The 24,658-nt window shown below is 42.9% G+C and overlaps 2 protein-coding genes across 8 annotated transcripts in view; both read right to left on the bottom strand.

Moving 5' to 3' along the window:
• LOC112241003 (protein dopey-2) overlaps positions 1 to 8,044 on the bottom strand; it is a 63,009-nt gene extending 54,965 nt beyond the window's left edge. Inside the window, exons 1-2 of one of the 3 annotated variants that reach the window (XM_042319806.1) lie at positions 7,628 to 8,044; positions 5,725 to 5,839 (exon numbers count right to left, since the gene is read on the bottom strand). The gene's annotated coding sequence lies outside the window, so the exon portion shown is untranslated. The remainder of the gene's footprint in view (positions 1 to 5,724; positions 5,840 to 7,627) is intronic. The other 2 variants (XM_024409217.2, XM_042319807.1) reach the window with 2 other exon arrangements.
• Positions 8,045 to 10,335: 2,291 nt separating this feature from the next.
• LOC112240976 (carbonyl reductase [NADPH] 1) lies at positions 10,336 to 15,316 on the bottom strand. Of its 5 annotated transcripts, none has more exons than XM_024409179.2 (5): positions 15,179 to 15,294; positions 14,844 to 14,924; positions 13,999 to 14,287; positions 13,631 to 13,738; positions 10,342 to 11,206 (listed from the first exon to the last, which is right to left on the bottom strand). In XM_024409179.2, the coding sequence occupies exons 3-5, from the start codon at positions 14,282 to 14,284 to the stop codon at positions 10,731 to 10,733; spliced, it is 870 nt and encodes a 289-aa protein (XP_024264947.1). In that variant the 5' UTR covers positions 14,285 to 14,287; positions 14,844 to 14,924; positions 15,179 to 15,294; the 3' UTR covers positions 10,342 to 10,730. The 5 variants fall into 5 exon arrangements, with proteins under 5 accessions (XP_042175738.1, XP_024264947.1, XP_024264959.1 ...); XM_024409191.2 differs by having other exon boundaries at positions 13,999 to 14,269; positions 15,179 to 15,293; XM_042319804.1 differs by lacking the exon at positions 13,631 to 13,738 and having other exon boundaries at positions 10,336 to 11,206; positions 15,179 to 15,316.
• Positions 15,317 to 24,658: the final 9,342 nt, after the last annotated feature.

The following is a 24,658-nucleotide window of genomic DNA, read 5'->3' as shown; positions in this document are numbered from 1 at the left end:
AGAAGCATGTCAAGGTCCTGGAGTGGCCTACCCAGGCTCCAGATCTCAACCCCATAGAAAATCTTTGGAGGGAGTTGAAAGTCTGTGTTGCCCAGCAACAGCCCCAAAACATCACTGCTCTAGAGGAGATCTGCATGGAGGAATGGGCCAAAATACCAGCAACAGTGTGTGAAAACCTTGTGAAGACTTACAGAAAACGTTTGACCTCTGTCATTGCCAACAAAGGGTATATAACAAAGTATTGAGATAAACTTTTGTTATTGACCAAATACTTATTTTCCACCATAATTTGCAAATAAATTCATTAAAAATCCTACAATGTGATTTTCTGGATTTTTCTCACATTTTGTCTGTCATAGTTGAAGTGTACCTATTATGAAAATTACAGGCCTCTCTCATCTTTTTAAGTGGGAGAACTTGCACAATTGGTGGCTGACTAAATAGGAGGAGGTCCAGGGAGAAGACATGGAGGCCTGAGAGGAAGACAACCAAAGCTTTAGTTTCTAGACTATAATTTTATGTATGTTGAAAACATTTTTGGGAGATGAGATGGATCATTCAATATTCCCTTTCTTTGTTCTTAAGTGAAATAATCCCACGTGAAGAGTCAACTCATTTAATTAAAACCTGTTGCGACTCTAGGGGCAGTATTTTCATTTTTGGAAAAAAACATTCCCGTTTTAAATGGGATATTTTGTCAGGATAAGATGCTAGAATATGCATATAATTGACACCTTTGGATAGAAAACACTCTAACGTTTCCAAAACTGTAAAGATATTGTCTGTGAGTATAACAGAACTGATGTTGCAGGCGAACGCCTGAGAAAAATCCAATCCGGAAGTGCCCCAGGTTTTGAAAGCGCTGCGTTCCAATCAGTCCCTATTGAGCAGTGAATGTGCCATCAACGAGCTTACGCTTTTTACGCATTCCCCACGGTGTCTACAGCATTGTGACGTAGTTTTACGCATTTATGTTGAAGAATAGCCATAGGCGGCCACATTGCGTAAGTGGTCACATGGTGGCTCCGAGAGAGATTCTCGCGTAAAATACAGGAGGTAGCCATTACTCCAATCGGTCCTACTGAAAAACGAATTGTCCCGACGGATATATTATCGAATAGATATTACAAAAACACCTTGAGGATTGATTATAAACAATGTTTGCCATGTTTCTGTCGATATTATGGAGCTAATTTGGAATATTTTTTGCCGTTTTCGTGACTTCAATTTCCGGGCGATTTCTCAGCCAAACGTGAAGAACAAATGGAGCTATTTCACCTACAAAAATAATATTTAGGGAAAAAAATGAACTTTGACTATCTACCTGGGAGTCTTGTGAGTGAAAACATCTGAAGTTCAAAGGTAAACGATTTAATTTGATTGCTTTTCTGATTTGTGACAAGGTTGCCTGCTGCTAGCAAGGCATAATGCTATGCTAGGCTATCGATAAACTTACACAAATGCTTGTCTAGCTTTGGCTGTAAAGCATATTTTGAAAAGCTGAGATGACAGGGTGATTAAAATAAGGCTAAGCTGTGTCTCAATATATTTAATTTGTGATTTTCATGAATAGGAATATTTTCTAGGGATATTTATGTCCGTTGCGTTTTGCTAATTAGTGTCAGGCGATGATTACGCTCCCGGATGGGGAGTCACAATTCGTAATTTATTTATTTTATTCTATTGGAAGGATTTAAATAATTTGCAATTATGTTTACTTATGATAAGGTAAAATGTTTATGTCTCTATATGATATGGTAAATATATCCAATGCAAAAAACATAAACTTTTAAATGGTATTAATATTAATTTGCATATATTTCCATTAATTCCCATATATTCCCATTAATTCCCATATATTCCCCACGGAAAGTTTCCACCTCTGAATATTCCCCAAAATGTGCAAACCTACGTACCAGACAAGCTAATTTACCTCTATGCTCGCTTTGAAGCAAGTAACACTGAAACATGCATGAGAGCATCAGCTGTTCCGGACGACTGTGTGATCACGCTCTCCACAGCCGATGCAAGTAAGACCTTTAAACAGGTCAACATTCACAATGCAGCAGGGCCAGACGGATTACCAAGACATGTACTCCGAGCATGTTCTGACCAACTGGCAAGTGTCTTCACTTACAATTTCAACCTCTCCCGGTCTGAGTCTAATACCAACATGTTTCAAGCAGACCACCATTGACTACCGACCCATAGCACTCACATCTGTAGCCATGAAGTGCTTTGAAAGGCTGGTCATGGCTCACATGCACACCATTATCCCAGAAACCCTAGACCCACTCCAATTTGCATACCACCCCAACAGATCAACAGGTGATGCAATCTCTTTTGCACTCTGCACTGCCCTTTCCCACCTGCACAAAAGGAACACCTACGTGAGAATGCCATTCATTGATTACAGCTCAGCGTTCAACACAATAGTGCCCTCAAAGCTCATCACTAAGCTAAGGACCATGGGACTAAAAACGTCCCTCTGCAACTGGATCCTGGACTTCCTTACGGGCCGCCCCCAGGTGGTACGGGTAGGGAACATCACATCACACCAGGCAGTCATGTCCACATCGCCAGCAAACATGGTCCAAGCACACCAAGACAGTCATGAAGAGGTCATGTCAAAACCTATTCCCCCCCAGGAGACTGAAAGGATTTGTCATGGGTCCTCAGATCCTCAAAAGGTTCTACAGCTCCACCATTGAGAGCCTCATGACTGGATGTATCACTGCCTGGTAAGGCAACTGCTCGGCCTCCGATTGCAAGACACTACCGAGGGTAGTGCGTACGGCCCAGTACATCACTGGGGCCAAGCTTTCTGCCATCCAGGACCTCTATACCAGGCGGTGCCAGAGGAAGGCCCTAAAAATTGTCAAAGAATCCAGCCACCCAAGTCATAGACGGTTCTCTCTGCAACCACATGGCAAGCAGTACCGGAGCACCAAGTGTAGGTCCAAGAGGCTTCTAAACAGCTTCTACCCCCAACCCATAAGACTCCTTCCTGTACATCTAATCAAATGGCTACCCAGACTAAAACGATTACCCTGGCTGTTTCGTTAAAGACACTGCCACATGTGCGGAGTCTCATTCTGGTCACTCCAGGACAGTAGTAGGTGAGCTTCCCTTTGGAAATAATTCCTTCAATAACAGAACAACAGTGAGGAAGCACAATAAAACTAAATCCATTGATCCATGGAAACAGGAGAGAACATTGTGCTGCTGAGCAACACTAACATGGCAGCCCCTAACCAAGTCAGAATAAGTGTCAATGACAAAGTACTCTGTCTGGGGTATACCGGTCACCTGCCTACCCGTAACCGCCTGCTCACATCCCAAACCCCATGTCCCTCCCATCTATATGTGTAATAGCCTAGCTCTCTGTCTCTCTTTGTGTCGGTGTTAAAACCTCTTGCGTCGACCCGAGACGCAATCGTCCCATCTAGCCATCAGCAAATGCAAATGCGCTACGCCAAATGCTAATAGCACTCGTTAAAACTCAAACGTTCATCAAAACACACATGCAGGGTACTGAATTAAAGCTACACTCGTTGTGAATCTAGCCAACAAGTCAGATTATTAAAATGCTTTTCGGCGAAAGCATGAGAAGCTATTATCTGATAGCATGCAACACCCCGAAATACCTGAAGGCGACGTAAACAAAAGAATTAGCGTAGCCGGCGCTACACAAATAGCAGAAATAAAATATAAAACTTTCATTACCTTGGACGAGCTTCTTTGTTGGCACTCCTATATGTCCCATAAACATCACTATTGGGTCTTTTTTTTTTCGATTAAATTGGTCCATATATACCCAAAATATCCATCTATGGAAACTGTGTGATTCAGAAAAAAACACCGTTTCAAAACGCTACGTCATTTTTTTAAATTAAAAAAGTCGACGATAAACTTTAACAAAACACTTCGAAATACTTTTGTAATCCAACTTTAGGTATTAGTAAACGTTAATAATCTATCAAATTGATCCCGAGGCGATGTGTATTCAATAGCTCCACGATTTCAAATCATCTTCCGAAATCTCTCTTCCAAAACTTCCTGTCGGAGACCGGATGGAAAGTGGTCTCTCTTCCTCGTTTGACCAAGAAACAACGAGAAGGCAATTGACAAGACTGGTGACATCGTGTGGAAGCTGTAGGACTTGCAATCTCGGCCCCATTTAATTTCGTGCCCCTTAAACAATACATGCAAGTGGCGCATGGATATTTTTTTCAGTTTTCAGTGATCAGTTTTTCTTGCGCTTTTTGATGAAACAGACGCTCTGTTATAGTCACAGCGGTGATTTAACCAGTTTTAGAAACGTGAGAGTGTTTTCTATCCACACATACTAATCATATGCATATACTATATTCCTGGCATGAGTAGCAGGACGCCGAAATGTGCGATTTTTAACAGAATGTTCGAAAAAGTAGGGGGTCGACTTAAGAGGTTATTAAAGGCTGTGTGTGGATGGTGAGATCAGAGTACGCTCAACCAGTTGATTAATTAGGGCAATCTCATGTCAACATCTCTAATTGACAGGAGTTAGCTAGGGGCGGCTTGCTTGTTTGTTAGCCATGCCCATAATTCTCTATCTGTGTCTCCTCGACAACATTGATCGTTAGTGTGTTGAAATCCTGGAAACAAGCTGAACAGACACACACACACATGGATTGATGTCTGTCTCTGTTTGTCTCTATACCTTTATCTCAGACAAGCTCAGGGATGTGGAGACAGAATGGAAGACAAAGAGACAGACAGGAATCAGAGTAGGAAGAAAGAGAGACTAAGATAACCATAGGGAGCAGAATTATATCACTGAGGGGAATCCAAACTGATGAGTAAGCAGTGGCGTTGACAGCCTTAAATCCCTTCCTCTTTGGGACCTAGCCGACAATGCCTAACACACTCAGCCACTAAATCCTGCAAATCACTGCCAAACTCAATGCATTACACAGATTAATTGCAATTTACTGCTGTGGTACACACATACATGCACAAAGCAGTAATTTCGGTATGACTGTGACTACCTCATAAAGCTGGTTGAGAGAATGCCAAGAGTGTGCAATGCTATCATCAAGGCAAAGGGTGGCTACTTTGAAGAATCTCAAATATAAAATATATTTTGATTTGTTTAACACTTTTTTGGTTACTACATGATTCCATATGTGTTATTTCATAGTTTAGATGTCGTGGCTATTATTATACAATGTAGAAAATATTTTTTTTAAATAAAGAAAAACCCTGGAATGAGTAGGTGCATCCAAACTTTTGACTGGTACTGTACATATAGATTGCATTTGGATTACTGTTACATTCTTGATTTCTTTATGTTGTACTTTTTATTTATTTATATTTATTTTACATCTGAATTATTTGTGTACTTGTTTGACATTTTACTGCATTGTTAGGCGCTAGTAACATAAGCATTTCACTGCACCCGCTATAACATCTTCTAAACTGTGTACTCGACCAATAAATTGATTTGATTTTGACACAAAGACACACACACACAAAACACAGTAATATCAGTATGACTGAACTGATTGACTAGCCTAGTCTGTCTAGCCCTGGACAGAAAATATGTGAATGGACCATTCTCTCACACAGCACTAGCCATTAGAACTACCTTTAATACAAGCTACGCTTTAATACAGATCCTGGATCAGAACCTCTACTTTAAAAAAGGTTAGGTCAGTACTTTGCCTTTAAGACACAACTTACTGAAAAGGCTAGTCTCAGAACAGTTGCTGACGCATCCACAGATCCACACAGTCAGATTCTCTCTTCTTTCCTTTCTGTCTCTCTTCCAATTTCTGCTAATGTTGTGAGTTCTCTCCTGACAAACAAGTAGGTAGGCAATGTGAACAGGTCAGGTTAGGTGCAGAAATACAGGAGGATTTGCATATAGGACAACCTCAAGCCTGTCAAGTGATCTACTAACCCTATGCAAACATCACTGTGTGGATACACAAATATCTTTCAAAAAATTGGTTTTAAATATATTTTCCTGGAATTTGATCGAATCACAAAATGTCTGTTTGAATTCAAACAAGGAAATGTCAATATTTAGGCCTGGAGCTACATCGTGTAAATACTCAAATACATTGTAGTTTATCCCAAAGTTGAACTTCAACACAGAATAAAGCCTGGAGCAGCCCGTCAAACACTCATTCTCCGTGTCATGAACATGCTGATAGGGAGCAGCGAGCACTCCAGTAAGCAACGTTTGCTCCTGCAGGGGGACTGTGTGTTTAGAGGGTGGACTCACAAAGAGCAAAGAGATATTCGTTACCAGATTATGAAACTGACTGTAATATAGCACTATTGCATAAGACTATGCCTTGTGAGACTTCTAATATGAATTGGACAGGCCAGAACTGCTAGGATGGGACAGACACTGCTGTTAAAGACTCAGTCATGGCAGAGCTCAGTCATGGCAGAGCCTTTGAATGTGACTCTATAGACCAGACAGCATTATGTAAGATGGCATGGCTATGGAGAGTGAGAAAGCAAATCAGGGATTTCCATCTGTGTGTGTGAGTGAGCAAGAAGAGGATTTCATCCAATCAGATGTTATTGGCAATGTATTAGGCAAGCTCCTGCTCTTCCAGCTAAATACAGTCTGTCTCTCGCTCAGCATCTTTGACAGGATCTAAAGGACCCGGAACTCTCATGACATCATCATCTACATGCTCTGTTGAAAATAACTCCTCAAATTCCACCACCTCCTCATCTTTCCTGTGGTGTTTATTTTTTTTGTTTATTTATTTCCATCCCCATTAGATTTTGCAGAAGCAGCATCTACTCTTCCTGGGGTCCACAAAAAAACATGACAAGTAACAAAACACTGATACACAAGGACAGTCCCAGAAATGTAAAATACAACAAAACACTAAAAATAATTAGTGTGTTAGAGTGTGTCCCCTTACAGTCCCCACCATTCCATGAGATGTTGTTTAATCCGATTTTTAAAGGTCATTTTGCTGTTTGCTTGAGTAATTGGAGATGAAAGAGAGTTCCATGGATGGCTCTGTATAATACTGTGCAATACAGTGAATTCGTTTTGGACTTGGGGACTGTGAAGAGACCCCTACTGGCATGTCTTGTGGGGTATATATGGGTGTCTAAATTTAATGTTATTTGATCATGGAGACAATCTGGAACTTTCCTCACAGTATTATTTCTCATAAAACTAGAAGCAGTTCATCTCTCGTCAACCCTCAACCAGGAAAGACTGGCATGCATGTTGTTGATGAAGCAGTGCAAAGCAACAATTTTTAAATAATTGAAATTGGATGTTTGTTGATGTTTCTGATTAAAAGGTAGGTCTGATAGAGTTGCCCACTCAGTCCATACAGTTGATTATGACAGCGGGTTTCAATCGCCACAAGACATGGCCCAAACTACCACGGTACATCATGTCCCTGTGGACCAACGAGTCAAATTAATTTGTATAGTAGGCTACAATGCACCATATTTAGATCATATTGATTCACAACAGGAAAACGTGAACTATGGAGAAAACAGCTAATTAAAATGGGAAAAATGTTGTATCAACCTGCTATCACGTGGTGCGGTAACAATAAAACACAAGGTGTATCTTATGGGTTCATCAATGACTCACCAACTGCAAAACAAGCTCCGGTTTAAGCTCTCAAATTTCCCTCAACGCCGGCAAAACGGTGATGGTTAACAGGTCTGGATGTAGCGTCCGTTCTGCTTGAAGAAACCGCCAACCAACCGTTATGTCTAGAGTGCGTTTCCCATTACCCAAATTTGTCTTGAGCAGATCCTGCTAAACCCAAAGGGGTGGCATCCCCAAACTCAGCTGATTCAATGCACACGAGCGGAGCTAGGAGAGTGCACTTCCTGCTCTTAGTAGGGGAAGGGGGGTGAATAGCTACGACCGCTTAGGAGCAGTATTTATCTTCACAAGCTATAAAAGCCCCTCACAAGGTCACTTAAACGTCTTCATGAATAAACGAGTCAACCGTGGTGGGTAAACCTGTTTCTTGCATTCAGTGTTCAAATCTGAAAGTATTATTCTCTCTTGTCTCACTGCCACCCCCGGCTTTGGTACATTCCGGGATGTGCGATGTTTAGAAACCTCTCGAGTCACTGTCAGGTATTGGTCAAAGCTGGGGCGAAGAGGACTGACAAAATAACTGCAAACAAGCTGCATGTTTAATATGTTTACTTTTTATCAACCAATCGTTTTCATTAAATGTTTACAGAGACAATTAAGTAACGTGTTTAACTATTCCGTGCACATCAACCTATCCCCTGGCTCGTTTTCATTAAATTTTTTACAGTCATTTTTTAGACAATGAAGTGACGTGTTTAACTATTCAGTGGACATCAACCATATTCTCTGGCTCTGCAAACACTTCACAGTGCAGTAGATATACTGCAAATAAAAGACAAATTACAATGGCTTTTTAATTGCTCTTTACTGATGTGGTTATTATACACCAATACCTTATGGTTAATTCACACACATATTTATTTATTTATTTTATTTACCTTTATTTAACCAGGTAGGCAAGTTGAGAACAAGTTCTCATTTACAATTGCGACCTGGCCAAGATAAAGCAAAGCAGTTCGACAGATACAACGACACAGAGTTACACATGGATCTGGATGTATATATATATATATAACTGCCAAAATAATGGAAACACGAGTTGATGAGGGAAGGCCTACAAAGTATTTTGAAAGCACTTCCACTCAGGTGTGGCTCCTGAGTTAATCAAGCAATGAACATTCTATCATGCTTAGGGTCATGTGTAAAATTCTGTCCAGGCCATTATTTTGGCTATAGGATGACAATGCCTCCATCCAGTGGCGTAGGCAGAAATCTGTTGATGGCACATAATAAACCATAGACCTATTAGACTAGAACATGATGCCCTGATATAGTCTAGTGGTTAAGAGCATGATTTCTGAAAGTGTTGAATGAAAACATTGTTGTAGTGCTGATCGTTGTCTCTGAATGTACTGAAAATCTCTTTAAGGCCCTTGATTAGACCAATGCAATCAGTGATTGATACAGGGGGACTGGCCGGCCTTCATGGCAAAATCACTGATATCAAATAACTTGGCAAATTCTCCAACATCCTCTTCTATGCACGGTCTCTTTTAAAAAATGTACACTGAGCTTTGTTTGGCCATTTTACTTGTTTTTGCTAGCTAAGTTGACTAGTGAGTCTTAGCTAGCTAACAGTGAGTAGCCTACACAGTGTAGCCTAGCCAACACAGCGATAGCTACGGTTTACAGCACATGGTATCAGTATGAAGTGACACAAGCCAGAACCCACCCTTTATTTAGAAATTAATAAGCTGATTGTTTCAGTTTTTTTGAATTAGTTTAACAGTAAATAATCAATAATAATTCAAATTCATTATATAGGCCTAAATTAAAATAGATTTTAGTACAGCACTCGATTTTATGTAAGATGTCATTGAGTGTCCTGAAAAGCATCTGCCAAATAAAATGTATTATTATTAATATAAATATCCCTTTCGATGTCTCACCCCCTCCCTACTGCTTGCTAGGAATTCTATCTGATGGTGTATGCATGTTTAGACCAGTGCTAGACTTGGACTGAAATATGTGCCGGTAGTCATTTTGGGTGCCGGTACTATTTATATTTAATGGATGGGGGCAGTGGCGTAGGCACGGGTGGGCGCAAGTCCACCCAATCAGATTGAGCAAAAAATTATTATAATATTTTCCAAATGGGACATTATTTTTCTTTTTACCTACAAACAGTACTTGACCTGGGCAGGAGTTCACCGGAAATGAGTACCCGGCACCTCAAATGTTCTTCTGCTTGAGTTCCTTCACCTCCTATAGAATATTAGCACAAAATTATTTGAGTTCACTTAAATATAAATAGTACCGGCACCCAAAATGACTACCGGCACATATTTCAGTCCAAGTCTAGCACTGGTCTAAACATGCATACACCATCAGATAGAATTCCTAGCAAGCAGTAGGGAGGGGGTGAGACATCGAAAGGGATATTTATACTGCTTGCTAGGAATTCTATCTGATGGTGTATGCATGTTTAGACCAGTGCTAGACTTGGACTGAAATATGTTCCGGTAGTCATTTTGGGTGCCGGTACTATTTATATTTAAGTGAACTCAAATAATTTTGTGCTAATATTCTATAGGAGGTGAAGGAACTCAAGCAGAAGAACATGTGAGGTGCCGGGTACTCATTTCCGGTGAACTCCTGCCCAGGTCAAGTACTGTTTGTAGGTAAAAAGAAAAATAATGTCCCATTTGGAAAATATTATAATAATTTTTTGCTCAATCAGATTGGGTGGACTTGCGCCCACCCGTGCCTACGCCACTGCCCCCATCCACAAGGCAGGAGTGGTCACTTAATGGTTTGATGAGTATGAAAACGATGTAAACCATTTGCCATCTCAGTCACCAGATCTCAACCCAATTGAACACTTATGGGAGATTCTGGAGTGGCGCCTGAGAGCGTTTTCCATCACCTTCAACAAAGCACAAAATAATGGAATTTCTCGAGGAAGAATGGTGTCGCACACCTCCGATATAGTTCCAGACACTTGTAGAATCTATGCCAAGGTGCATTGAAGCTGTTCTGACTCACCCTAGGCCTACATCCTACTAAGACATTTTATGTTGCTGTTTCCTTTATTTTGGCAGTTACTTGTATATATTATAGCAGCAGATGAAAGGGTCCTAAGTCAGGGTCCCTCATCAATTGTTGCATCTGTTGGTGACCCCGCCCATACCTGTACCTGTCTATCCACTACAAACTCCCCCTGGGGCTCCAGTGTTGCTGGAGGCAACAGCGCCAGGTACACAGGTGTGTCAGCCCCCTCCGCAGGCGTCTTGGTCCCATTGGGATAGGTCATGTCAGACTTCACCCAGCCCGGGCAGCAGGAGTTTATCAGAATCCCTCTCTGGGGCATCTCTCTTCTTAGCCTGCGGGCGTGGATCCGGGTAAGGGCCATCAGGCCTATTTTGGACACCCCATAGACGGAATTTGGCCAGCCCTTGTTGATGTGGTCTCCAGCTTTGGCCTCGGCAACAAAGCGCTTCATCAGAGCCACTAGCTCCTCCTCTGTGATGTCATCACTGCAGAGCCTGGCCTGGAGGTCCGGAGAACACATATAGAGGGTGATATAGCCCACGATGCTGGCAACATTCACTATCCTCCCTATAACAGACAGACATACAGTTAAACTTCTTGGATATAGGGGGCGCTCTTTTAATTTATGGATTAAAAAACGTGCCCGTTTTAATTGCAATATTTTGTCACGAAAAGATGCTCGACTACGCATATAATTGGCAGCTTTGGAAAGAAAACACTCTAAGGTTTCCAAAACTGCAAAGATATTATCTGTGAGTGCCACAAAACTCATGCTACAGGCGAAACCAAGATGAAACTTCAACCAGGAAATGGGCAGAATTTTTGAAGCTCTGTTTTCCATTGTCTCCTGATATGGCTGTGAATGCGCCGGGAATGAGCCTGCCCTTTCTATCGTTTCTCCAAGGTGTCTGCAGCATTGTGACGTATTTGTAGGCATATCATTGGAAGATTGGCCATAAGAGACTACATTTACCAGGGGTCCGCCCGGTGTCCTTTGTCTAAATTGGTGCGTAATCTACAAGCTGCACGCAGTCATCCAGTGATTGAGAGGAGAGAGGAGGCTTTCAACGAACTATATATCATGAAGAGATGTGTGAAAAACACCTTGAGGATTGATTCTAAACAACGTTTACCATGTTTCAGTCGATATTATGGAGTTAATTTGGAAAAAAGTTCGGCGTTTTGAAGACTGAATTTTCGTTTTTTTTTGGTAGCCAAACGTGACGCACCAAACGGAGCAATTTCTCCTAAACAAATAATCTTTCAGGAAAAACTGAGCATTGCTATCTAACTGAGTCTCCTCATTGAAAACATCTGAAGTTCTTCAAAGGTAATGATTTTATTTGAATGATTTTCTGGTTTTTGTGAAAATGTTGCCTGCTAATGCTAAATGCTACGCTAGCTGCGCTAGCTGTTACACAAATGCTTGTTTTGCTATGGTTGAGAAGCATATTTTGAAAATCTGAGATGACAGTGTTGTTAACAAAAGGCTAAGCTTGAGAGCTAGCATATTAATTTCATTTCATTTGCGATTTTCATGAATAGTTAACGTTGCGTTATGGTAATGAGCTTGAGGCTGTATTCACGATCCCGGATCCGGGATGGCTCGACGCAAGAAGTTGAAGGAAACATCATATGTAGATGAATTAAGTGATTTGGCATGGGTGTTGTTAGGCCCAAAACGAAGTCAAGATAATGTCTAGATGTTTTTTATAGTGGAGATCACGTTTATAAAGTGCCTGGCTGGGCTGATGAGACAGTGGATTGGATTGCGCAGTCAGATGGAACAGAGTAAATAAACATTTTAACGTCATAGATTTAGACGGCGGTAACTTGTGTAATAGACACCGACTGGAATGCGGTTTTAACCAATCAGCATTCAGTATTAGACCCACCCATTGTATAATTATGTAATAATGGCCGAGAAGTCGGTATTTGGAGGATATACGGGTGTTGTTCGTCTCAGGCCGGCAAACCGCGCCAATATATTCTCCAAACAACGGCTTCGAGGGCATTATCACTTTATTACAACGGGTTAGCAATACATTCAAATAATGATTGACATATTTTAATTAAAAACGTTAGACATATTTGAATTAAAACGTTATTTTTATTAATTTATTCATACTATTTCATCCTTCCACAAGATATAGTCCTGACACAAATCTAGGCTTGCTACCAAGCCGGCCGGTCGTTCGTTCTATTGGTTCGGCTGCCAGAGATGCAACCAAGTCGTTCCGTCTTATTGTTCTGTATCTATGGACGCGATCCAGTCGTTCGTTCTAAATGTTCTATTGCCATACTGGCTGGCAACATTCGTATGCCTTGCTTGCTATCTAACTAACTACGGCTAATTTACAGTCACGTCAAAAAGTACAGCCAGAATAACAGCAAAGTAGCCGCATTTGTTTAAGCTGTTTTCCAGTGGCATTTATTTGGATACATCCATAACAATGAGCTAATAAGGCACGATTTCGGCTGGCATAGAAAATGTGCTCACTCGTCAGAACACAGCTAGCCAACAACACAGCGAAAACGATCACTTCAAACTGAAGCTGGAAAGACCGCAAACTAGCTGCACTTCGTTTCGTTTGACCTTTTTTTCCAACTGATATTTCTTTGTATATATCCATAAAAATAATGCCAGCTGATTCATGATTTCAACTGGCTGAGAAACGCTGCCTGCCTGTCTGTCTCCTCCCAACACATATATTACTATTGGACAGCTGGAAATCAAATTTGAATATTGAAACAATGTTTCAAATGTCGGAGAGACAGTGGGTTGAGCAGTCAGATGGAACAGATACATGGGCATTTTAAGGTAATATATTTCAGATTTAGCCTTTGGAATCTTGTGGAATAGACACCAACTGGAATGCAGTTTTAACCAATCAGTATTCAGGATTAGACCCACCCATCGTATAATACAAAATAATCACTGGGTACACTACCAAATCAGTGATAGTTTTCCCCCATGAAACAAGGGTTTACCATCTTTCTTCAGGAGAGGGAGAAATTCATTGCACATGTCTCTGGTGGCGAAGAAGTTGGTTTGGAGAATGCGTTCTGCTTGGCTGCCAAAGGATGCAGGGTCACCTCCTGGACACAGAGGGAGCTATTAGTTCACTTTAAATGGCACTGCATCCTATGCCAGCTAACACACAATACTCTTATTGCAGGGTTTCCCAAACTCGGTCCTGTGGCTAGTTTAGTTTTTTGCCCGAGCACTACACAGCTGATTCAAATAACCAACTCATCATAATAATAATCAACTCGCTTTGATTATTTGAATCAGCTGTGTATTGCTAGTGTGTCATAGACTTATGGTGTGTGTTTGTGTAACATTAATGTGTAGTTACGTTTTGGGGCGATGCCTGCGTTGTTGATCAGCACATCCAGACCCCCGTACTCCTTCATGAAATGCTGCCGGGCCGCCTGGATGCTGACCGGGTCTGTGATGTCCAGCTGGAGGAGTCTGGGCTTGAGTCCCTCCCTCTGCAGATCCTCGACAACCATGGTCCCCCTCGGGACGTCCCGGGCACTCAGATACACATCCCCTTTAAAGCCCTGGCACAACGCCTGCACTATGGCTAACCCCAGGCCACGCGTGGAGCCAGTGACCAGAACCACCTGTGGACCAGACATCACCTCAGAGAGAGAAAAATCAAAAGCTATAGATTCAGAAAGTTATAGAGCAGGGGTATTCAAATCTTACCCTACGAGGTCTGGAGAACTGCAGTTTTTCTGTTCTACTTGATAATGAATTGCACACAACTGGTTTCCCAGGTCTAAACCAGTCCCTGATTAGAGGGGAAGAATAAAATAAAAACATCTATGGAACTGGCTTCAAGGTCCAGATTTGAATTTGAGGGCTAGTCTGAGCTACCGATAAACATACAATTCACAATACATTAACATGTGTTTAACATGTTGCCGATATAAATTAAAGGTATGTTGCTCCTGCACAGGGCTAGCATGCCTAATTCAACTCATCAAGGTTGATTTGGTAGTTTAATCAGTTGTTTTAGTGCTGGTCTAGAACATTAGCTGGCACACCGTAAAATAGATTTGAAAAAAATCCATCATATCCACATAATCTAAAGATACATTAAAATGTAACTCCCTGAGCAATTTAAACAGTGCAGATTATAATTAATTTACACCAGTGAATAAAGAATAATTTATATTCAGATGTATCACTTACCAGTGTGAATGTATAAACTGTTACAATGTAGTATGGAGCACACCACCGTCTTTGCAGCTAACACAGTATGGATTGATACACCTAGAAGTGGCAGAGAATATTGTCTTGAATTAGCGGAGGTCTAGAATGTGACAAAATGTCACCGTACTTTTTCAGCTAACTAGCTCGCACTGTTTCTCCCTCTTATCTTTCCCTAATCTTCTTCCTCATTCCCACCCACCCACCGCCACCCGCTTCCCTTCCCCCTCCATCCCCAACCTCTCTTATAAACACAAAGTGGGAGTTTTATCTAAAAAGAAAGATACATTAATAATCCATTATGAACAGCAACTTACAGTATCATTCAACACAATAACGGTCAGAGGAGTAGAAGCCCTGCCCGAGCATTCGATTTCTTCAAGGTGCTTGTCATGACAGGAAGGAACAACTGAGATCAAGATTCAAGACATAACATGCAACATACAGTACAAGTCAAAAGTTTGGACACACCTATTCTTTCAAGGTTTTCTCTTTATTTTGACTATTTTCTACATTGTAGAATAATAGCGAAGTAACCAAAAAAAGTGTTAAACAAAACTAAATATATTTTATATTTGAGATTCTTCAAAGTAGCTACCCTTTGCCTTGATGATAGCATTGCACACTCTAGGCATTTCTTTATTTTGACTATTTTCTACATTGTAGAATAACAATGAAGACATCAACACTATGAAATAACACACATGAAATTATGTATTTACCAAAAAAGTGTTAAACAAATCCAAATATATTTTATATTTGTGATTCTTCAATGTTGCCTTGATGACAGCTTTGCACACACTTGGCATTGCATAGTCCACAATGCATAGTAGAAGCTGTTAAGAAGTATTTTGGTCCGAGACTTTGCGCTCCTGCTTGCTGTGTGGTAGCAGAGTGAACAGTCTATGATTGGGGTGGCTGGAGTCTTTGACAATTTTTAGGGCCTTCCTCTGACATCGCCTGGTATAGAGGTCCTGGATGGCAGGCAGCTTAGCCGCAGTGATGTACTGGGCCGTACGCACTACCCTCTGTAGTATCTTGCGATCAAAGGCCGAGCAGTTGCCATACCAGGCAGTGATGCAACCAGTCGGGATAATCTCGATGTTGCAGCTGTAGAACCTTTTGAGGATCTGAGGACCCATGTCAAATCTTTTTAGTTTCCTGAGGGGCAATAGGCTTTGTCGTGCCCTCTTCACGACTGTCTTGGTGTTTGGACCAATCTAGCTGGTTGGTAATGTGGAGACCAAGGAACTTGAAGCTCTCAACCTGCTCATCTACAGCCCCATGCATGAGAATGGGTGTGTGCTCAGTCCTCCTTTTACTGTAGTCAACAATCATCTCCTTTGTCTTGATTACGCTGAGGGAGAGGTTGATATCCTGGCACCACACCTCCAGGTCTCTAACCTCCTCCCTATAGGCTGTCTCGGCATTGTCAGTGATCAAGCCTACCACTGTTGTGTCATCTGCAAACTTAATGATGGTGTTGGAGTCGTGCCTGGCCAAGCAGTCAAATCAAATCAAATCAAATGTATTTATATAGCCCTTCGTACATCAGCTGATATCTCAAAGTGCTGTACAGAAACCCAGCCTAAAACCCCAAACAGCAAGCAATGCAGGTGTAGAAGCACGGTGGCTAGGAAAAACTCCCTAGAAAGGCCAAAACCTAGGAAGAAACCTAGAGAGGAACCAGGCTATGTGGGGTGGCCAGTCCTCTTCTGGCTGTGCCGGGTGGAGATTATAACAGAACATGGCCAAGATGTTCAAATGTTCATAAATGACCAGCATGGTCCAATAATAATAAGGCGGGAACAGTTGAAACTGGAGCAGCAGCACGGCCAGATGGACTGGGGACAGCAAGGAGTCATCTTGTCAGGTAGTCCTGAGGCATGGTCCTAGGGCTCAGGTCCTCCGAGAGAGAGAAAGAAAGAGAGAAAGAGAAAATTAGAGAGAGCACACTTAAATTCACACAGGACACCAAATAGGACAGGAGAAGTACTCCAGATATAACAAACTGACCCTAGCCCCCCAACACATAAACTACTGCAGCATAAATACTGGAGGCTGAGACAGGAGGGGTCAGGAGACACTGTGGCCCCATCCGAGGACACCCCCGTACAGAGCCAAACAGGAAAGATATAACCCCACCCACTTTGCCAAAGCACAGCCCCCACACCACTAGAGGGATATCTTCAACTGCCAACTTACCATCCTGAGACAAGGCTGAGTATAGCCCACAAAGATCTCCGCCACGGCACAACCCAAGGAGGGGGCGCCAACCCAGACAGGATGACCACATCAGTGACTCAACCCACTCAGGTGACGCACCCCTCCCAGGGACGGTATGAGAGAGCCCCAGTAAGCCAGTGACTCAGCCCCTGTAATAGGGTTAGAGGCAGAGAATCCCAGTGGAAAGAGGGTAACCGGCCAGGCAGAGACAGCAAGGGCGGTTCGTTGCTCCAGAGCCTTTCCGTTCACCTTCCCACTCCTGGGCCAGACTACACTCAATCATATGACCCACTGAAGAGATGAGTCTTCAGTAAGGACTTAAAGGTTGAGACCGAGTTTGCGTCTCTGACATGGGTAGGCAGACTGTTCCATAAAAATGGAGCTCTATAGGAGAAAGCCCTGCCTCCAGCTGTTTGCTTAGAAATTCTAGGGACAATTAGGAGGCCTGCGTCTTGTGACTGTAGCGTACGTGTAGGTATATACGGCAGGACCAAATCAGAGAGATAGGTAGGAGCAAGCCCATGTAATGCTTTGCAGGTTAGCAGTAAAACCTTGAAATCAGCCCTTGCTTTGACAGGAAGCCAGTGTAGGGAGGCTAGCACTGGAGTAATATGATCAAATTTTTGGGTTCTAGTCAGGATTCTAGCAGCCATATTTAGCACTAATTGAAGTTTATTTAGTGCTTTATCCGGGTAGCCGGAAAGTAGAGCATTGCAGTAGTCTAACCTAGAAGTGACAAAAGCATGGATTAATTTTTCTGCATCATTTTTGGACAGAAAGTTTATGATTTTTGCAATGTTACGTAGATGGAAAAAAGCTGTCCTTGAAATGGTCTTGATATGTTCTTCAAAAGAGAGATCAGGGTCCAGAGAAACGCTTGAGGTCCTTCAGTTTTATTTGAGACGACTGTACAACCATTAAGATTAATTGTCAGATTCAACAGAAGATCTCTTTGTTTCTTGGGACCTAGAACAAGCATCTCTGTTTTGTCCGAGTTTAAAAGTAGAAAGTTTGCAGCCATCCACTTCCTTATGTCTGAAACACATGCTTCTAGCGAGGGCAATTTTGGGGCTTCACCATGTTTCATTGAAATGTACAGCTGTGTCATCCGCATAGCAGTGAAAGTTAACATTATGTTTTCGAATGACATCCCCAAGAGGTAAAATATATAGTGAAAACAATAGTGGTCCTAAAACGGGACCTTGAGGAACACCGAAATTTACAGTTGATTTGTCAGAGGACAAACCAGTCACAGAGACAAACTGATATCTTTCCGACATCAGTCATAAGTGAACAGCGAGTACAGGAGGGGACTGAGCACGCATCCCTGAGGGGATCCAGTGTTGAGGATCAGCATGGCAGATGTGTTGTTACCTACCCTTACCACCTGGGGACGGCCCGTCAGAAAGTCCAGGATCCAGCTGCAGAGGGAGGTGTTTAGTCCCAGGATCCTTAGCTTAGTGATGAGCTGTGAGAGCACTATGGTGTTGAACGCTGAGATGTAGTCAATGAAGAGCATTCTCACGTAAGTGGTCCTTTTGTCCAGGTGTGAAAGGGCAGTTTGGAGTGCAATAGAGATTGTAGCCACTACTTCCGGCGCCGACAGAGATGGCCGCCTCGCTTCGCGTTCCTAGGAAACTATGCAGTATTTAGTTTTTTTACGTGTTATTTCATACATTGGTACCCCAGGTAATATTAGGTTTTATTACATACAGTCGGGAGGAACTACTGGATATAAGAGCAACGTCAACTCACCTTCATTACGACCAAGAATACAACTTTCCCGTAGTGGATCCTCTGTTTTGCCCACCACCCAGGACAATGGATCAGATCCCAGCCGGCGAACCAAAACAACGACGCCGTAAAAGGGGCAGACGAAGCGGTCTTCTGGTCAGGCTCCGGAGATGGGCACATTGCGCACCGCTCATACTACTCTCCAATTTCCAGTCTCTTGACAACAAGGTTGATGAAATCCGAGCAAGGGTAGCATTCCAGAGAGACATAAGAGACTAACATTCTTTGCTTCACGGAAACATGGCTCACTCGAGACACGGTATCGGAGTCGGTACAGCCAGCTGGTTTCTTCACGCATCGCGCCGACAGAAACAAGCATCTTTCTGGTAAGAAGAGGGGCGGGGGGGTATGCCTTATGATAAACGAGATGTAGTGTGATCATAACAACATACAGGAACTCAAGTCCTTCTGTTCACCTGACTTAGAATTCCTCACAATCAAATGTCGACCGCATTATCTACCAAGAGAATTCTCTTCGATTATAATCACAGCCGCATATATTCCCCCCCAAGTAGACACATCGATGGCCCTGAACAAACTTTATTTGACACTATGTAAACTGGAAACCACATATCCTGAGACTGCATTCATTGTAGCTGGGGATTTTAACAAGGCTAATCTGAAAACAAGACTCCCTAAATTCTATCAGCATATCGATTGTGCTACCAGAGCTGGTAAAACCCTGGATCATTGTTATTCTAACCACCGCGATGCATATAAGGCCCTCCCCCACCCACCTTTCGGAAAAACTGACCACGACTCCATTTTGTTGCTCCCTGCCTATAGACAGAGACTAAAACAGGAAGCTCCCACGATCAGGTCTGTTCAACGCTGGTCCGACCAATCTGATTCCACGCTTCAAGATTGCTTCGATCTCGTGGACTGGGATATGTTCCGCATTGCGTCAAACAACAACATTGACGAATACGCTGATTCGGTGAGCGAGTTTATTAGCAAGTGCATCGGTGATGTCGTACCCACCGCAACTATTAAAACATTCCCAAACAAGAAACCGTGGATTGATGGAAGCATTTGCGCAAAACTGAAAGCGCAAACCACTGCTTTTAACCAGGGCAAGGTCACCGGAAACATGACCGAATACAAACAGTGTAGCTCTTCCCTCCGCAAGGCAATCAAACAAGCTAAGCGTCAGTATAGAGTCAAAGTAGAGTCGCAATTCAACGGCTCAGACACAAGAGGTATGTGGCAGGGTCTACAGTCAATCATGGATTAAAAAAGAAAACCAGCCCCGTCGCGTACCAGGATGTCTTGCTCCCAGACAGACTAAACAACTTCTTTGCTCGCTTTGAGGACAATACAGTGCCACTGACACGGCCCTCTACCAAAACCTGCGGACTCTCCGTCACTGCAGCCGACTTTAGTAAAACATTTCAACGTGTTAACCCTCGCAAGGCTGTTCCCACATGCTTCAAGAGGGCCACCATTGTTCCTGTTCCCACGAAAGCTAAGGTAACTGAGCTAAATGACTACCGCCCTGTAGCACTCACTTCCGTCATCATGAAGTGCTTTGAGAGACTAGTCAAGGACCATATCACCTCCACCCTACCTGAGACCCTCGACCCACTCCAATAGGTGCACAGATGATGCAATCGCAATCACACTGCACACTGCCCTAACCCATCTGGACAAGATGAATACCTATGTGAGAATGCTGTTCATCGACTACAGCTCAGCATTTAGACCCTGGGTCTCGACCCTGCCCTGTGCAACTGGGTACAGGACTTCCTGACGGGCCGCCCCCAGGTGGTGAGGGTAGGTAACAACATCTCCACCCCGCTGATCCTCAACACTGGGGCCCCACAAGGGTGCGTTCTGAGCCCTCTCCTGTACTCCCTGTTCATCCACGACTGCGTGGCCATGCACGCATCCAACTCAATCATCAAGTTTGCAGACGACACTACAGTGGTAGGCTTGATTACAAACCACGACGAGATGGCCTACAGGGAGGAGGTGAGGGCCCTCAGAGTGTGGTGTCAGGAAAATAACCTCACACTCAACTTCAACAAAACAAAGGAGATGATTGTGGACTTCAGGAAACAGCAGAGGGAGCACCCACCTATCCACATCGACAGGACAGTAGTGGAGAGGGTAGAAAGTTAAGTTCCTCAGCGTACACATCACGGTCAAACTAAATTGGTCCACCCACACAGACAGCGTGGTGAAGAAGGCACAGCAGCGCCTCTTCAACCTCAGGAGGCGGAAGAAATTCGGCTTGTCACCAAAAGCACTCACAAACTTTTACAGATGCACAATCGAGAGCATCCTGTCGGGCTGTATCACCGCCTGGTACGGCAACTGCTCCGCCCACAACCGTAAGGCTCTCTAGAGGGTAGTGAGGTCTGCACAACGCACCACCGGGGGGGCAAACTACCTGCCCTCCAGGACACCTACACCACCCGATGTAACTGGAAGGCCATAAAGATCATCAAGGACAATAACCACCCGAGCCACTGCCTGTACACCCGCTATCATCCAGAAGGCGAGGTCAGTACAGGTGCATCAAAGCAGGGACTGAGAGACTGAAAAACAGCTTCTATCTCAAGGCCATCAGACTGTTAAACAGCCACCACTAACATTGAGTGGCTGCTACCAACATACTGACTCAACTCCAGCCACTTTAATAATGGAAAAATTGATGTAAAAAATGTATCACTAGCCACTTTAAACAATGCCACTTAATATAATGTTTACATACCCTACATTACTCATCTCATATGTATATACTGTACTCCAAACCATCTACTGCATCTTGCCGTCTTTATGTAATACATGTATCACTAGGCACTTTAAACAATGCCACTTTTATATGTTTACATACCCTACATTACTCATCTCATATGTATATACTGTACTCGACACCGTCTACTGCATCTTCCCTATGCCGTTCTGTACCATCACTCATTCATATATTTTAATGTACATATTCTTCATCCCTTTACACTTGTGTGTGTATAAGGTAGTTGTTGTGAAATTGTAAGGTTAGATTACTCGTTGGTTATTACTGCATTGTCGGAACTAGAAACACAAGCATTTCGCTACACTCGCATTAACATCTGCTAACCATGTGTATGTGACAAATCAAATTTGATTTGATCATCTGTGGATCTGTTTGGGCAGTATGCAAAGTGGGTCTAGGGTTTCTAGGATAATGGTGTGCATGTGAGCCATGACCAGCCTTTCAAAGCACTTCATGGCTACGGACGTGGGTGCTACCAGTCTGTAGTCATTTAGGCAGGTTACCTTAGTGTTCTTGAGCACAGGGACTATGGTGATCTGCTTGAAACATGCTGGTATTACAGACTCACTCAGGGACATGTTGAAAATGTCAGTGAAGACACCTGCCAGTTGGCCAGCACATGCCCGGAGCACATGTCCTGGTAACCCGTCTGGCCCATTGGCCTTGTGAATGTTTAAAGGTCTTACTTACGTCGGCTACAGAGAGCGTGATCACACAGTCGTCCAGAACAGCTGATGCTCTCATGCATGTCTCAGTGTTGCTTGCCTCAAAGCAAGCATAGAAGTTATTTAGCTCATCTGGTAGGCTTGTGTCACTGGGCAGCTCGCGACTGTGCTTCCCTTCCCCACATCCGACGAGCGTCGGAGCCGGTGTAGTACGTTTCAATCTTAGTCCTGTAATGGTGCTTTGCCTGTTTGATGGTTCGTCTGAGGGTGTAGCGGGATTTCTTATAAGTGTCCAGGTTAGAGTTCCACTCCTTGAAGGCGGCAGATCAGTGCGGATGTTGCCAGTGATCCATGGATTCTGGTTGGGGTATGTACGTAAAGTCACTGTGGGGACGATGCCATCGATGCACTTATTGATGAAGCCAGTGACTGTGGTGTATTCCTCAATGCCATCGGAGGAATCCCGGAACATATTCCAGTCTGTGCTAGCAAAACAGTCCTGTAGCTTAGCATCTGCGTCATCGGACCACTTTTTTTTATTGATCGAGTCACTGGTGCTTCCTACTTTCGTTTTTGCTTGTAAGCAGGAATCAGGACATTGGAATTATGGTCAGATTTGCCGAAAGGGGGGGCGAGGGAGAGCTTTGTACCCGTCTCTGTTTGTGGAGTAAAGGTGATATAGATTTTTTTCCCCCTCTGGTTGCACATTTAACATGTGGATAGAAATTAGGCAAGACTGATTTCAAATTCCTTGCATTAAAGTCCCAGGCCACTAGGAGTGCCGCCTCTGGGTGGGCGTTTTCAAGTTTGCTGAGTGCGATCTTAGTGCCAGCATCCATCTGTGGTTGTAAATAAACAGTCATGAAAAATATAGATGAAAACTCTCCTGGCAGATAGTGTGGTCTACAGCTTATAATGAGATACTCTATTTCAGGCGAGCAAAATCTAGAGACTTCCTTAGATTTTGTGCACCAACTGTTTATAAACATACACAGACCGCCCCCCCTCGTCTTACCAGAGTGTGCTATTCTATCTAGCTGGTGCAGCTTATATCCCGCCAGCTGAATGTTATCCATGTCGTCATTCAGCCACGATTCGGTGAAACATAAGATATTACAGTTTTTGATGTCCCGTTGGTAGTATATTCGTGATCGTACATCTTTTAACTTATTGTCAAATGATTGTACGTTGGCAAGTAATATTGATGGTAAAGTAAGATTTCCCACTCACAGTCGGTGGATCCTTATTAAAAAGGCACCCCGCCCTGTGTCCTCTATATCTGCATTTCTTTCTCCTGCCAATGACGGGGATATTGGCCTTGTCGGGTGTCTTATGCATATCCTGTGCGTCTTGCTTGTTGAAGAAAAAAATGTTTGTCTAATCTGAGGTGAGTGATCGCTGTCCTGATATCCAGAGGCTCTTTTTTGCCGTAAGATACAGTGGCAGAAACATTGTGTACAAAATAAGTTCCAAATAACGCGAAAATCCCCCACATAATACAATTGGTTAGGCGCCCGTAAAACGGTTGCCATTTCTTCTGGTGCCATCTTCAACCTGCAGGTCAGGTTGACTGACTGGTCCTGCCTCTCAATCTCACTGATGCAGTTCAGCATGCAAACACACAACTCACACCATAAATAGATGTATCAGCAGTTCATGCGTACAGTATTTGGGAATAATCATGGCTATCCAATGCAACTAATGTTTAGTGGCAGTTTCACTGAACTGCGTCTCAGAGGAAATAGAAAAACAGAATTACAGATCAAAAAAATGTATCTAGTAATTAGTTGATACTGAACCATCCACCTCATCGAATAAAAAAGGGTACCTATTTTACATACGTAAGGTAGGGGAGAATGTAGAACAGCCAGGCATAGCCATTGACTGGCCACACACAAAAATAAATCATTATTTTTGCAGAAGCAAGACCTGTACTGGTAATCTCAATCAGTTGGACTACTGCATGTAACATTCTTATCCATGTGTGCTTTGCACTTTTGACTTCACATGCAGCAACCTTACAACTGACATGAATGTGGAGTAAATGGACATGCAGCTCATTAGATTGAAGTGACTTTCACCCAACCTTGCCGACAGCAACACTGAAAAGTGAATCTCATGTTTTGCCACTAGATAGACAAAAAAATGTATGCAGCGTGTTTCAACACGTTTGCTCAATGGCACTGGTCTGAGACTGGTTATTCAAGTATCATATATTACAGTGCCTTCGAAAAGTATTCAGACCCCTTTACTTTTTCCAAATTGTTACATTACAGGCTTATTCAATAATATGCACATACTACCCCATACTGACAAAGTGAAGACAGACATTTTGGTAAATATATTAAAAAGAA

This window comes from Oncorhynchus tshawytscha, linkage group LG03, assembly GCF_018296145.1.
Source record: "Oncorhynchus tshawytscha isolate Ot180627B linkage group LG03, Otsh_v2.0, whole genome shotgun sequence".
NCBI lineage: Eukaryota > Metazoa > Chordata > Actinopteri > Salmoniformes > Salmonidae > Oncorhynchus > Oncorhynchus tshawytscha.
Note: the sequence above shows the minus strand (reverse complement) of the source record. Positions and strands in the feature narration are given on the sequence as shown.